Genomic DNA, 12132 nt, shown 5'->3' with positions numbered 1-12132 from the left:
TCCCATCCTGTTCCACGTGCAGGGCCGACCGATGCGGGCTGTTCGGGCGTGAAATGAGAGCTCCCGCGACATACTGGCCGTCAACTTCGCAGTCCGGTTGGTCATACATCCCTGTCCACCGTCTCCTTTTGGTCCGCTTGATAGCATTGCGGTCGTTGATTGGGAACGATGATTTTCGATATGCCATCCCTTCATAGACCGGGCCCTGCTCAACCAGGAGCATCTTCCTTTCTGGAGTGATACTACTTAGCATCCCGCCTTGGTCGTGTTCAAATCTTTCGTTTTCATGAAGCTTCGGTGGTCTCATAAGAAATTCGTTATCTTCGGACATAGATGATTCAGTGGAGAAATTTTGGTAGTTAGTTATTTCCGAAGGAGCTTTCAGGTGGGCTACGGCGTCCATCTGGGCCCGAATTGGCTGGGGCTTGAGGTTCCGCGGCTCTCTTCCCAGCTCTCTCTGCACAGAATAACCAAGGTTTTCTTCGCCTCTCTCTGCAGCTTGTAGTTTGAGGTTTTCACCTTCGGGTTTCTCTTCATACGCTGTCCTGTCCCTCCATTTCGGTCTTTCCATTTCTTTATCGACAACCCTTCCGGTGGCCTCGGCATCTGAAGCCTTTGTCCTGCCAGACGCTTTCCCGGGGAACACCGCTTTTCTTCCTCTGTACGTTCCTCCACGTGGCTCTTGTTCAGCAATTTTCTTCTGCTTTTCAGTTGCTTCGGGAGGTAACTGCTTTTTAATTTGAATCACTTCTTTCCGGCTGGAGCGCGCGTCACTTTTTAGGGAAGTCGGTCGTTTGCTGACTCTATCGGTCGTGTTGACTCTGTCGGTCGTTTGATCCTCTGACTCTACCGAAGCTTCATCGCTGAATTGCGCATCGTCTGCTTTGGCTTCATCTACATTTAAGTAAGTGGTATCCTCTTCCTTTGCCCTTTCGCGGCCCCAAAAAGGCACTGTCCCCGATTTTTTTTTACCCGTACTTTTCTCTGGCATTGTCGGGGTCAGTTCTGCCTTTTCTTTTTTGTTTTTACGGGCAGTTGACATTTTCGGCGGTGCAGCGTCATCACTATCAATAGAATCCGTGGAGCTGGGCTCACGGGGAAAAGGTTTTGCTGAATTTACACGCCGATTTCTGTCTTCTCCTGAAGCTTTCAGCTTCCCAGAAGTGGCTTTCACCTGTTCTTTGGCGGACGCAGGCCTGCCCGGGGACAGTGGTGACTCATCTACTAGGTCATTTAGGGTTGCGGCCTTGTTGCTCTCAACGGAGACTTCGTAATCCGTTTCCGGATGCAGTACTGTTACGGGCTCCAACCCCCGACCACTCCCTTTTGTGGCCTCTTTCCGCGGGCTGCGAAGTGCTTTCTTAGCTTCTTTACCCACGGGAGCTTTTGTCTGTGACTGTAGTGGCTCATAAACAACTTCCTTAACATTGTTACGTTCAGTGGCCTGTTTACCTGGATGATGTTTATTTCCTTTAATTGGTACGACATCGTCGTCGCCCAGCGGAGATTTTGAGCTAATATTTCCGAAGGGCCCTCTTTTCGCGTCTGCTTGTTGAGCATCGCCATGGTCTGTTGCCGCTTTGCTTTCCCAGGCACGCCCTTTCTTGGATCCTTTAGCCGCTAAGGTTTCCCTAATGGGATCGGCTGCCTTGAGGGATGGCCAGATTGTGCTGCGAGTGACCGCTTTTACAGGAGAGAGACGTCTGCCGGTAGGCGGCACCCAGACGTCGTTATTATCCCGTGCAGGTGTAGTCCGCTCATCCAAAAGTATGTTTACGGACCTGTCTTCGCTTTCGTTGTGCGAGACCACCGTTACGCTCACCGTCTTGTTTTTACAATTTGATGCCGGTAGCTGTGATAGCGATCGGTGCAGGCGACGTGCCTCCGTCTTCACTTCTTCCGTGACCGACTCAAGTTTGGAGCATGTGGTCCATACACGGTCTATAACGTTACTCGTGTCGGCAGCATCATCAGGTGAGGAAGTCACGCGTCGCGCGCACCGAGCAGTGCTTGGAGAAATAGTAGTGGCCCGGAAAGACGATGACAGCTGGGCGCCTCTTCGGCGACCAAGCAGCGGAGTAGACAAAGCAATTCCCAGAGGCCGTCTGCGCCGCGACGGGAATGTTGAACGCGGTGGACTCGGACTTGACGCTTGTCGGGACGGTCTAGGAAGGAGGGGGCGTGATTCGAATTCCTCGATTAAGTTATCGACGACGCCATGAACCAAACACATGTTGGGGGGTCTTGTTTTTTTCTTGTCCGTATCGGCGCCTCTTCGCCGACCAATCAGCGGACTAGACAAAGCCATTCCCAGAGGCCGTCTGCGCCGCGAGCGGACGGATGGTCGCGGTGGGTGCGGGCTTGACGCTTGTCGAGAGGGCCCAGGGACAAGGGGGCGTGGGTCAAATTCCTCGATCAAGTTATCGACCACGCCATGAACCAGACGCACGTTGGGTGGTCCGGTTTGTTCTTTTTCTCTTTTCGCTGCTTTAGATAGGTGTCTTTGAAATCTAGGACGCCCAGCATTGTCGCCCCTGCGGCTCGAGCGCTTAGTGTCATACCTGTCAAAGTTGATAACTTGACACTTGGTGAATGAAACTTGGCGTACCGGGAAGGCCGTTGTGGCGCCAAGTTTCAACACCTCGCCCTGCCCTACCAAGTGGCCGCCAACACCGCCTTTGAAGACTTCATTTCGGTGGGCTTGTGCGGCCATCTTTTCTCGGTCCCCTCGTTCATTTGACAATAGTCCTTTCGGCGACAGACAGGTGTTTTCGACGGAACGCGTAGAATAGCTGTTTACGATGATCCCCTCCGAATCGTGGAAAACTTTCGATCCAGACCTTGTGTCCTTTTCCGCAACACGGAAAGAAGCTCTCATTCTGTGTCCTGAACTGCCAGAGTAAATGCCTGGCTCTTGGCGAGTGACTATACTTGGACGAGGGAAGATAACCGATAGGTTACCTTGGTTTGGTGACCGCCGTGTACAAGAACTAGGGGACTCGCTGATTAGTGCGCTGGGAACGTCGGCCGAACCATCGTCGCTCCGTGGTCGTCGGCTAGAAAGCGTTGAACGGCCGAGGGCACGGTTGCAGTCATCGCTGAAGTCGCCATTGGATTCCCAAGAAAGGAGCGCGGCGTCAAGCGGGCTCGGCGCCTCTTCCATGACCGCCTCTGGAGAAGGTGGCTGGGAAGCAGCTGCGAAGCCGTCCATAGCAGAGTGGTTCAAAGGCAGCAGGCGAAAGGGACGTGCGATCCGAACCAAATGAAGCCAGTGCAACGCCTGAGTCGAATGATAGGAATGGTGCTCGCGGAGCGTGCGTGGTGGTGGTGGTGGTGGCCCGAAAAATATCGCATACCCACTTAGGGGGATTGGCCAAGAAGAGTTATGTTTTCATTACAATCAATCATGCAAGGAAAAATAATGGATCAGAAGAAAGAATTTGGCCAAGGTTAATGAGAGAGAGAGAAAACACAAAAAAACAACAGAGAGAAGAGTAGGAAAACTATAGTAAAAGTCAGCCTAATCGGAATGTTTTTAACACTGCAGACGAGCTGTCTCCGAAATGAAGGAGTGTGTGGCGTTGCACACGTCCCTATGGAATCGGCCCAGCCCAGTCCCCCCAAACGACAAAAGCACCGGTACCGTCAAAGGCAGTCCAAGACGTAGCAGGGGAATCTCCAGCTGCCTTCTCCGATGGTTAGAAAATCGGCGGCAAAAAAGAAAGAAGTGCTCTTCGGATTCAATTTCTTTGCAAAAGTGGCACAAAGGGGAGGTTATCAAATTTTCCCTGTATAAATACCTATTAAGTGGCGGCACACCACAACGACAAGAAGTTAGCAATACTTCGCACAATCGAGTTTGGCATAAATTTCTCTCCCAACGGTACCTGAGGTGTTCAAGTTCAGGAGAAGCGTTCAGAACATCATCGGAGGCATCTTGATGGAACAGGTATTGGCGATAACGTGCCAACAACACGCAAGAGAACGGGGGAAGAACCTCGACGATCGGTAAAGCCAAAGCTGTTTTAGCTAATATGTCAGCGGTTTCATTGAGGGTTAACCCAAAGTGACCGGGCAGCCAAACGAGCCGCATCTCCCGCACGTGAGTGGGGACGCAGGAATAAAAAATTTTGAGAATAGTATGCAAAGTTTCTGAGGAGAGAGCCATGAATACGGACAAGAAGTCGGTGAGTAACATCACGGAAGAATTCGCCGGATCACGTTTCAGGATTGCAAGGAGTAGAGCAAGAAATTCTGCATAAAAAATGGGGATAAAAACTTGTAATCGCCATGAAAAAGACCAGTTCAATGTCGGAGAGAAAATGCCCCACCAAACCTTTTCGTCTTTTTTTTTAAGCGTCAGTTGCAATGACCACGTGGGATGGGTATTCGTACTGGTGAGCCAGGAGAATGTTATTGAGTATGTTAGGCGGGAGAAGCTTAGCGTTTTGGGGAAAAATGTTATCAAACGAAAGCCTTACTACTGCGGATGGTAACTGCAAGGCGGGAACTGAAAGGAGGGTGGTGTTTAATGGAGTAAGCAACGAATTGGCAAAAACGACCTGTGGCGGCCGGAGATGAGACCAATATGTACCGAAAAAGGACATTGCATGCTGGAGGAAAACAGCCTGTGGTCTGGCCAGCGGGGACTCAAAGAACTTTGCGAATGCATTAACTGTTAGGTATTTGAACCTGGAGTTCAGGGTTAGGACTCCACTTCTAAGTACAACACCCTAATCGGGACGTAAGCGGGCAGGCCTAAGCAGCAGCGCAATGCTTGACGTTCAAGCATCACCAAAGGCAAGAGCTTATAGGTCGCACAGCCAGAGAACAAAACGCACCCAAATTCTAAAACTGGGCGAACATACATGCGGTAAATCATCAAGAGTGTATCTGCTCTCAGACCTGATCGCTTGTGGCTAAGACCCCTCAAAAGAGCGACAGCGCGGGAGCCTTTCACTGCAATGTGCTCAATGTGTGGACGCCAATTCAACTTACTGTCATATATAACTCCAAGGTATTTTAGTGAATCAACCTGCCGAATGGATTGTTGACGATAGGATAACGAAATTGATATTGGGTCTGTAAGGGGGAACACGAGAATGGCACACTTATTAATATTTAACGAAGAGCATTCAGGTACGACTGAAGAGAATGAAACAGAGAATGAATATCCTGCGAAGAAGAGAAAAAGGCAATGTCATCTGCATAAACGTAGGTTTGTACATCAGGCTGACTAGGTATGGAGCTCAAGAACACATTAAATAGCACTGGGGAGAAGACAGACCCCTGGGGGACTCCACGCGTCTACTTTAAACGAGCGTCTTCGCGTGCCAGTATGATGTTGATGATGATGATAAGCGATCGAGACATATCAAAACAGATTATCGCCCATCCGTTTTACTGTTTTTAGAGCGAAGCGGTTTAGCGCTAGGTTTTACCCAAAATCGCATACGTCTGTCAAGTCGCGTCGAAAAAGAATAGCACTCTCGCTGCATAGCTAGTTTAGAAAGTTATAGCTTATACATCTAATGTATGTATCTTATAAGACATCACTTTGAAATTTGCCGCTGAGACTAATCTATCCTTGGCCAATTTTTATTCACTTGCGGTAATAGTAAACAGTAAAATCGTAAACGCCACAGAATTCCCGTCTTTTGTCATTCGATGGCTGTCTACGGAGGGCGTTAGTTACAGAAAACGGCTGTAAAATTTGTTTTATCGAAACTATTCCGAAGTAAATTATACGAGAATAAGGGATAATTTAACGCAAAATGCGTGCATGTGTCTTTACTGGATGACTATCCCAAGTCACCATATATAACTCAATATATTTATTCACCAACACAGCTTCGCTGGTATTCTATCTTCGCAGTAGTGGAAGGGCTCTAATATGTCTTTGTTCGAACATATTACCTTATTTACCAATTAAATGCAGAGCATTTCAGTAACTCACGATGTCACCCGCGTTGACGTCCGTAGTCCGCACCGCACCCCTCCCTACTATATATAAAAAACAATACTATCCGGCACCCGGTTTCGATCCCTCGACCCTGCGGGCGGAACGCAATGTACATGGTGCTCTACCCACTGCGCCACAAAGCCGACACAGAATGGGACGCTACGAACGCGCCTTATATCGTTGACTCATTCAAATTACTGCTGACGAGCGCTCTCTCGTCAGCAGTTGCCACAAGTGCAACAACATTAACGTAACGCAAACTACTTAACGTCGTGCGCTCCCGGAAATGCTCTGCATTTGATCGTGCCCCTCGCGAGGGGGATGTTTCACTGCGTCTTCTCTCGGTCGCGGGACCCGTGGCGCCATCTGGCGGAGGCGCGGCACAACTCGTAGCACTTTCAAAAAGCGCCTCGAAAGCGCGGCAAATATGAAATAGGGATGACGCGCTTTCGAGGCAATCCGCCGACGCGGCTGCTTTGTGTACAGACTTGGCGGCGAGCGTCCCGGGATTCTGGGGCCGACCAAACCCCATTTTACTTTTTCGACAGTCTGACTCAGGTGACGGCCGGCCGACCTTTGTTGCGATACGGAGGTATATTGGGCTTCAGTTTCAGGGATGCGCGTCGAACCTGCGGGGTCGCCTTCCACGGCGGTTCCTCGGTGCTTAGCTCCCCGGTGCCGTGGTCGCTCACCTCTGCTCGGGGTCGCTTGCCTACTGGGTGGACTGGCTGCGTCCTCCCCGAGTTCCATGCAGTCACTCTTGTCTCCCTCGAGGTTGACCGCTTCTTCTTCGCCTGCGGACTAAACCTCGGGTGCATCTTCCGGCTCTTTAGGTAAATCGTCGATAGCCCCGGGATCCTTGGATGCCAGCTCCGGTGGCGTGTCTGCCGAGACCTTCTCGGTGGGCGTGGCCCCCCTCGGTGGTAGGGAGCCTACATGCCGCCGTCGACGACGAGGTGACGAACCACCGAGTAGGGAGCCTACATGCCGCCGTAGGGAGCCTACAGACGGCGGCATGTAGGCTCCCTACTCGGTGGTTCGTCACCTCCTCCTTTTTGTTCTGTTGTTTTTATTCATAAAGGTATTCGTACATCTAAAAGGTGTTTTCCTTTCAACTGCGATCATGACTCCGTCGCAGAATGCTCTACTGATTTTCTGATCAATGCCTCACAATAGTTGTCTTCGGCTATTTTACAGGTTACTGTGAAAGGGACACTGAAGTGATTTGTGAGCATTCCGCGTGTCTGCTTTGTACCAACGTTTCAGAGATGACCCAGGCGTATGTTGAGGCCGCTGAGTACCACCCTAAGCGCGCCATGGCCATCGCGGCAATAGCTGCTAAAGGCAACTCTCTGGCATCCGCCCTTATTTACACTAATCACGCCGAGGAAGAAGAAGAGGCCGCTATAGGGACCGGTCACTGCTCAGAGGGCGCGACGATTAAGTACACCCAGCGCCGCCCCGCGGACACTTCAGCAAACTTTGGGTAGGTGAGAGCCAGACGGCCGCCGCGCATTCATATGTTCGAAACCTCTTGGTTATTGGTTTTTGCGATCCTGCAATTGTTTTTGGACGATGTCTCGTGCTCGAAAACTGTTCCGGTGAATAGTTTCCCTCGGTCTCAAGTGCTTCTGTGGGGTTTCTGGACAATTACGGCGCGGGACTTCTAGTTTCGGCCTCGCGTGGGCGAGAAAAGTGACAGAAATTGTACGTTGGCGGGCACGCGTACGCCGCGAAAAAAATTGACGGGACAGACATCGTTGCGAAGTGCCATTCGCAGCAAGGGAAGCGTACCTACAGCGCTTCTTTCCAGGTCAGTACCAATTTTTTCGTGTATCACGGCCTAATAAAGTGACTCCAGCGTATACAATGGCGCTCCACGACAGGGGCGTTTGTGTTGTTGTTTTTTCTGTTCGCGTAAACACACTACAGTTACTTTTTCTGTGGCCCTATTTCAGCTCGGTGGGTGTCGTCCCTGATTAACAACGCATAAACGTTATTAGCTGCTGACAAAGTAACCAAAACCCATTTCCACCCAGAGTGAAATCTGATGATACAGCGGAACAAGCTGCGGGTTCGTTACGAAGATGACGTTTAGTTTCGGCTTCTTTCTTGTGAGTAATGTTAGAGTCGTCTCAGCGGCTAACTGTGATACAATTTGTTCAGGCCGTTCAGAATTCTCCATAAAAATATTTCCTCCTCCTCCCCCTCCTCTGGTTAAAAAATAAAAACCTCAACTTTCAGAGTACGCAAAACGCATTAAAGGAGTCAAATAACGCGTTTGAATGCCACCTTGCTTTTGATATCTTGCCACGCTCTCGCTTGGGATGCGTGGCCGAACTCTGTACACTTCAGGGAACAAAGTAGGGCAGTAAGCGGGATGACATTGCTTTTGGCACCACCCGCAAAGTCCTGTGAGCATATTTTTGACCCGCCTATTGGCTTCCATTCGGTGCTGAAAGAAAAAAAGGTTACTGCGGATAAAACAATAGACAAAACAAATAAACACAATACCTTGTGTTATGTAAACACTGCGCCATGCGATTCACAAATATTTGTGAATCGCATGGCGCAGTTTTTGCATAACACAAGGTATTAAGGTTTCCGCCACTATTGTTTTATCAGCAGTAACATTTTTTGTCTGCGCAGTGTATGAAACACTGAAAGCAAACGTTGTAGTTTTGCGGCTCTTCCCGTCTGCGCTGCACAAAGGGTAATCGCACTCACAATTCTACTCATTCCACTGACAAAAAATGTCATGGCTTTCTTACTTATTTGACTATTTTACTGCAGAAATTCGTTTTTTTGCGACGCTCCTTCTCCCACGGTAAACCTGTACAAAACGATGCCAGGCTGCCCTTCGCGATCGCGCAGCAGTAGCGGCACTGCCACAAATTCTTTCTTGCAGCATTTGATCCTTTCGGACCCTGCAACTTGCCATTATAACTGTTTCTGAAAAAACTTACGCCACACAGCGTCGAACCACGTGTTTTGGCGTGCGCTGAACGGCCGGTCGCGACATCCACCGACCCAAAGTTGGTAAGCGGCGGCGAGAGACGGCGCTGTAGCCGCGGGAAAACTTCAGTGCCCACCACTGGAGAGGCCGGCGCAGCGATCGTTTTGACGTCACTTGTAGGATAGTCTTTGTAGACATTTGTAGACAAAGACTTTGTAGACAAAGACGATAGTCTTTGTAGACATTTGCCAAGGAAATGCCCCCCCCCCCCCCCTTTGCTTTCCCGCTCACCTTTCATGCTGTTTCTGTGCCGTCGCGCTCATCCGAAGGTAACCACACCAAAGGTTTGCGGAAGACGATTTGAATTTACCGCGTTCCACTGCTACAGGCCGGGTTCGATGCCAGCGCTGCAGTACGGCGGAGACGCGCGTGAATGGAGGCGGCCGACTACAAGGTTTATAGAACCGCGTGGCCGTGCTCCACGTGCGTTCCAAGCAGAACGTGGAACCTAGCTAGTAGAACCTTTCGTTGCTGTTGCCGCGTGATTTTTCATATGCCGCCAGGAGGCGACGGTTTTCTTCAGTAGATGTAGAACATCATTTTTTATCGAAAAACCAAGCATCCATGAATTTTTTAATAAAGGAACACTGTAAATATCCCTTGTGTACTGATTTCCTGTCTTATATTTGCGTAATGTCTTGTTCTTGTTCAACAAAGTTGACAAGTATGAACATATAAATCAGGCTTAGACGTTTACATTTCGCTGCGAGTATATAAGACTATTGCGCAATATCAATTTTACTTTGGCCGGGTGGCTGAATCGAGTTACAGACAGACGGACAGACAGACAGACAGACATACAGACAGACCAAAATTTCTGGGTTTAAGTAGCCCAAGAAAGTCTATCGTCTTTAAAAACGTTAATGAACACAGTTTATTGCCGAAACAAAAGAAAAAAGAACGCGGGATGCAGCACTGCGCGATAATCGCTCATGCGACCTTGAACCACTGAGCAAGTACGACGAAGGACGCTAGAATAACATAAAGCCGCCTTTGCGCTTAGCGTTCCTCACCCCCTCAGTCCCCACACCGTTGCGGTCGACCCTGCGTCACCTGACGGCCTCCAACGGAGCCCTGCCTCAGATATCGTAGGTGATTAAGTGAACGAGGAAGGAGTCGTTCACAAGGTATCCCTTCCTCGGGTCTTCAAGGTCTTCGAGGGGCATCATGGCCGTGAATCCGATGCCCTTGTTGGGGCCGTTCCTGGGCCTCTGGAAACAGTGCTCTTGTTTGCGACCGAGCTCATCGGGCACGACCTCCGCCGCCCAGTGATGCTGGTTGCTCTTCTGGTCGACGACGACGAACGTGCTGCGTTTGCTGTACGGCCACTGCAGCGTCCGGTCGTAGGGGCCCTTGGTGATGTGCATGTAGACGCTGAGGCTCACCTGGCCCTTGCTATTCTTCTCGGCTAGATGAGCGCTGAGGTACATCTTGTAGCCGTGGGTGCCCACGTAGAAGTTGTCGCTGTAGAACGGCTTGGCCTTGCCGCTGATCATCTGGTCCTTGAACTTGGAGAAGTTATTCACCTGCCAGGCGAACTTGCTCGAATGGGACCGCTCCTTGCTGATGTCGCTTTCGCACGTGAGGTAGTTGTGTATCTTGTCGACCTTCATCATTATGCGCTTGTTGACCGCTGCAATCTCCTCCCGCATCTTCTTCAGCTCGCTCTTGACGGTGTCCTGGATCGCGCTCACCGCGTTTCGTATGTCTTCGAGGTCGGCAAAGTGGTCCTTGATCGCCTTGATCTCGCGGCACACGTCCTCGATCTTCCTCAAGAGCTCGCTGATACTGCGGCCCTCGGCCCCCGGGGACTGGGAGGTGGGGGTTCCCGCCAAGGCCGCACCGTTGGGGGCTCCTGCTACGGCGGGGCCGTCTCCAGCTTCGGGGACTGCAAAGGAGGTACTCGGCTCGTGTTTCGGCGGCGGCTGGCGATTCTGTCGCGGGATGGGTCGGCCCGACATTGCTGCGTTCGTCACTACGTTGCGGTGGGGAGCTTGTTCTTCGAAGAGGCCACGGTCCACTCTGCGCGTGCCACGTCTCGCTACTCGTGGTGCACCACAAGTGGTCGGAATCGGAACTACTTGCTTGCGAAAATCCCCAGCCGATATTGGTCGGGAGAACGGCAGTGGTTGCTATTGCTGCTGCAAGTTCTTGAGCCAAACGAAATGCAGTAAGTCGAAAGTAACGGTCAGGGCATTTAAGGCATAAAAAAATGGACACAAGTCGGCCTGCCGTTAGCTGGGTGCATTAACATCTAACTTACTCATGACGCATATGAGAAGGAGGAGGAGGACGACGGCGACAACGATGACGACGATGATGATAATGACGTCCTCGCTGTGCCTGGCGCATATCCACAAGAGGTTATTTACTAGGGCTAAAACGTCGATCGTGCTCCGTTTATGTTCCCGAAGAAAAATAGCAGCATGAAATGAAAATGCACTGTGATGGAAATCAGGATTCCCGGAATTATGGACAAATTAACCATTCTAGCCACCTTTCGCAGAAAGCACCTGGTTTCGATCCCTGGCCGCGGCGGCCGCTTTGCTGATTGAGGCGAAAAGCAAGAACGTCTGTGTGTTCGAGATTTTGCCGCACGTAAAGATTCCCTGGTTATCAAAATTGATCCAGAGCCCTTCACTACGGCGCGCTCATCATCTGTGCAGCGTCGGGGCGTTAAGCCTCATAATCAATCAATCACCTTTCACAAGTGGATGAGCTTGTATAACATTACACGTACCGCGTCGGGTTTGTGGCTAAGGCTTTGTGCAGCTGATCACGAAGGTGCAAGTTAAATTCCGGACGCGGCGGCCGCTTTCAGATAGAGTTAACAAGCGAAGGTTTCGGCGCGCGTTTAGACATACCCCGGTTGTCACAATAATCCGTAGCCAAGGTGCAGCATCTCCGCATTAAACCCCGTAATTGTTTTAATGAAATCACAAATGTTCATTTCTACGCAACCCAGGTTTATCGTCCCTATATACAAAACAAGTGACCTCGCATTGCTTGAATTCCTTGTAGTATAAAAAAGGATAACTGCCATGGTGAGTTAAATCAGTGCCGTAGTGTTACGGCTGAGAGCTCTGCGAGTGTCACTGGGATGAAATTTTCGAGCCGGTGATGAAGAAGACAAATGTCGTTTCACCACTAACTC

At 50.4% G+C, this 12132-nt stretch overlaps 1 protein-coding gene across 1 annotated transcript; it reads right to left on the bottom strand.

Annotated features, from left to right (window-relative positions):
* Positions 1-9851: 9851 nt before the first annotated feature.
* On the bottom strand, positions 9852-11029 carry LOC144144776 (TNF receptor-associated factor 1-like). Its single transcript, XM_077676287.1, has one exon. The coding sequence runs from the start codon at positions 10937-10939 to the stop codon at positions 10058-10060; it is 882 nt and encodes a 293-aa protein (XP_077532413.1). The 5' UTR covers positions 10940-11029; the 3' UTR covers positions 9852-10057.
* Between the last annotated feature and the right edge of the window lie 1103 nt (positions 11030-12132).

The sequence above is a fragment of the Haemaphysalis longicornis genome, unplaced genomic scaffold (assembly GCF_048455015.1).
Source record: "Haemaphysalis longicornis isolate Haplotype H1 unplaced genomic scaffold, Haemaphysalis longicornis Haplotype H1 scaffold_7, whole genome shotgun sequence".
NCBI classification, from domain to species: domain Eukaryota; kingdom Metazoa; phylum Arthropoda; class Arachnida; order Ixodida; family Ixodidae; genus Haemaphysalis; species Haemaphysalis longicornis.
Note: the sequence above shows the minus strand (reverse complement) of the source record. Positions and strands in the feature narration are given on the sequence as shown.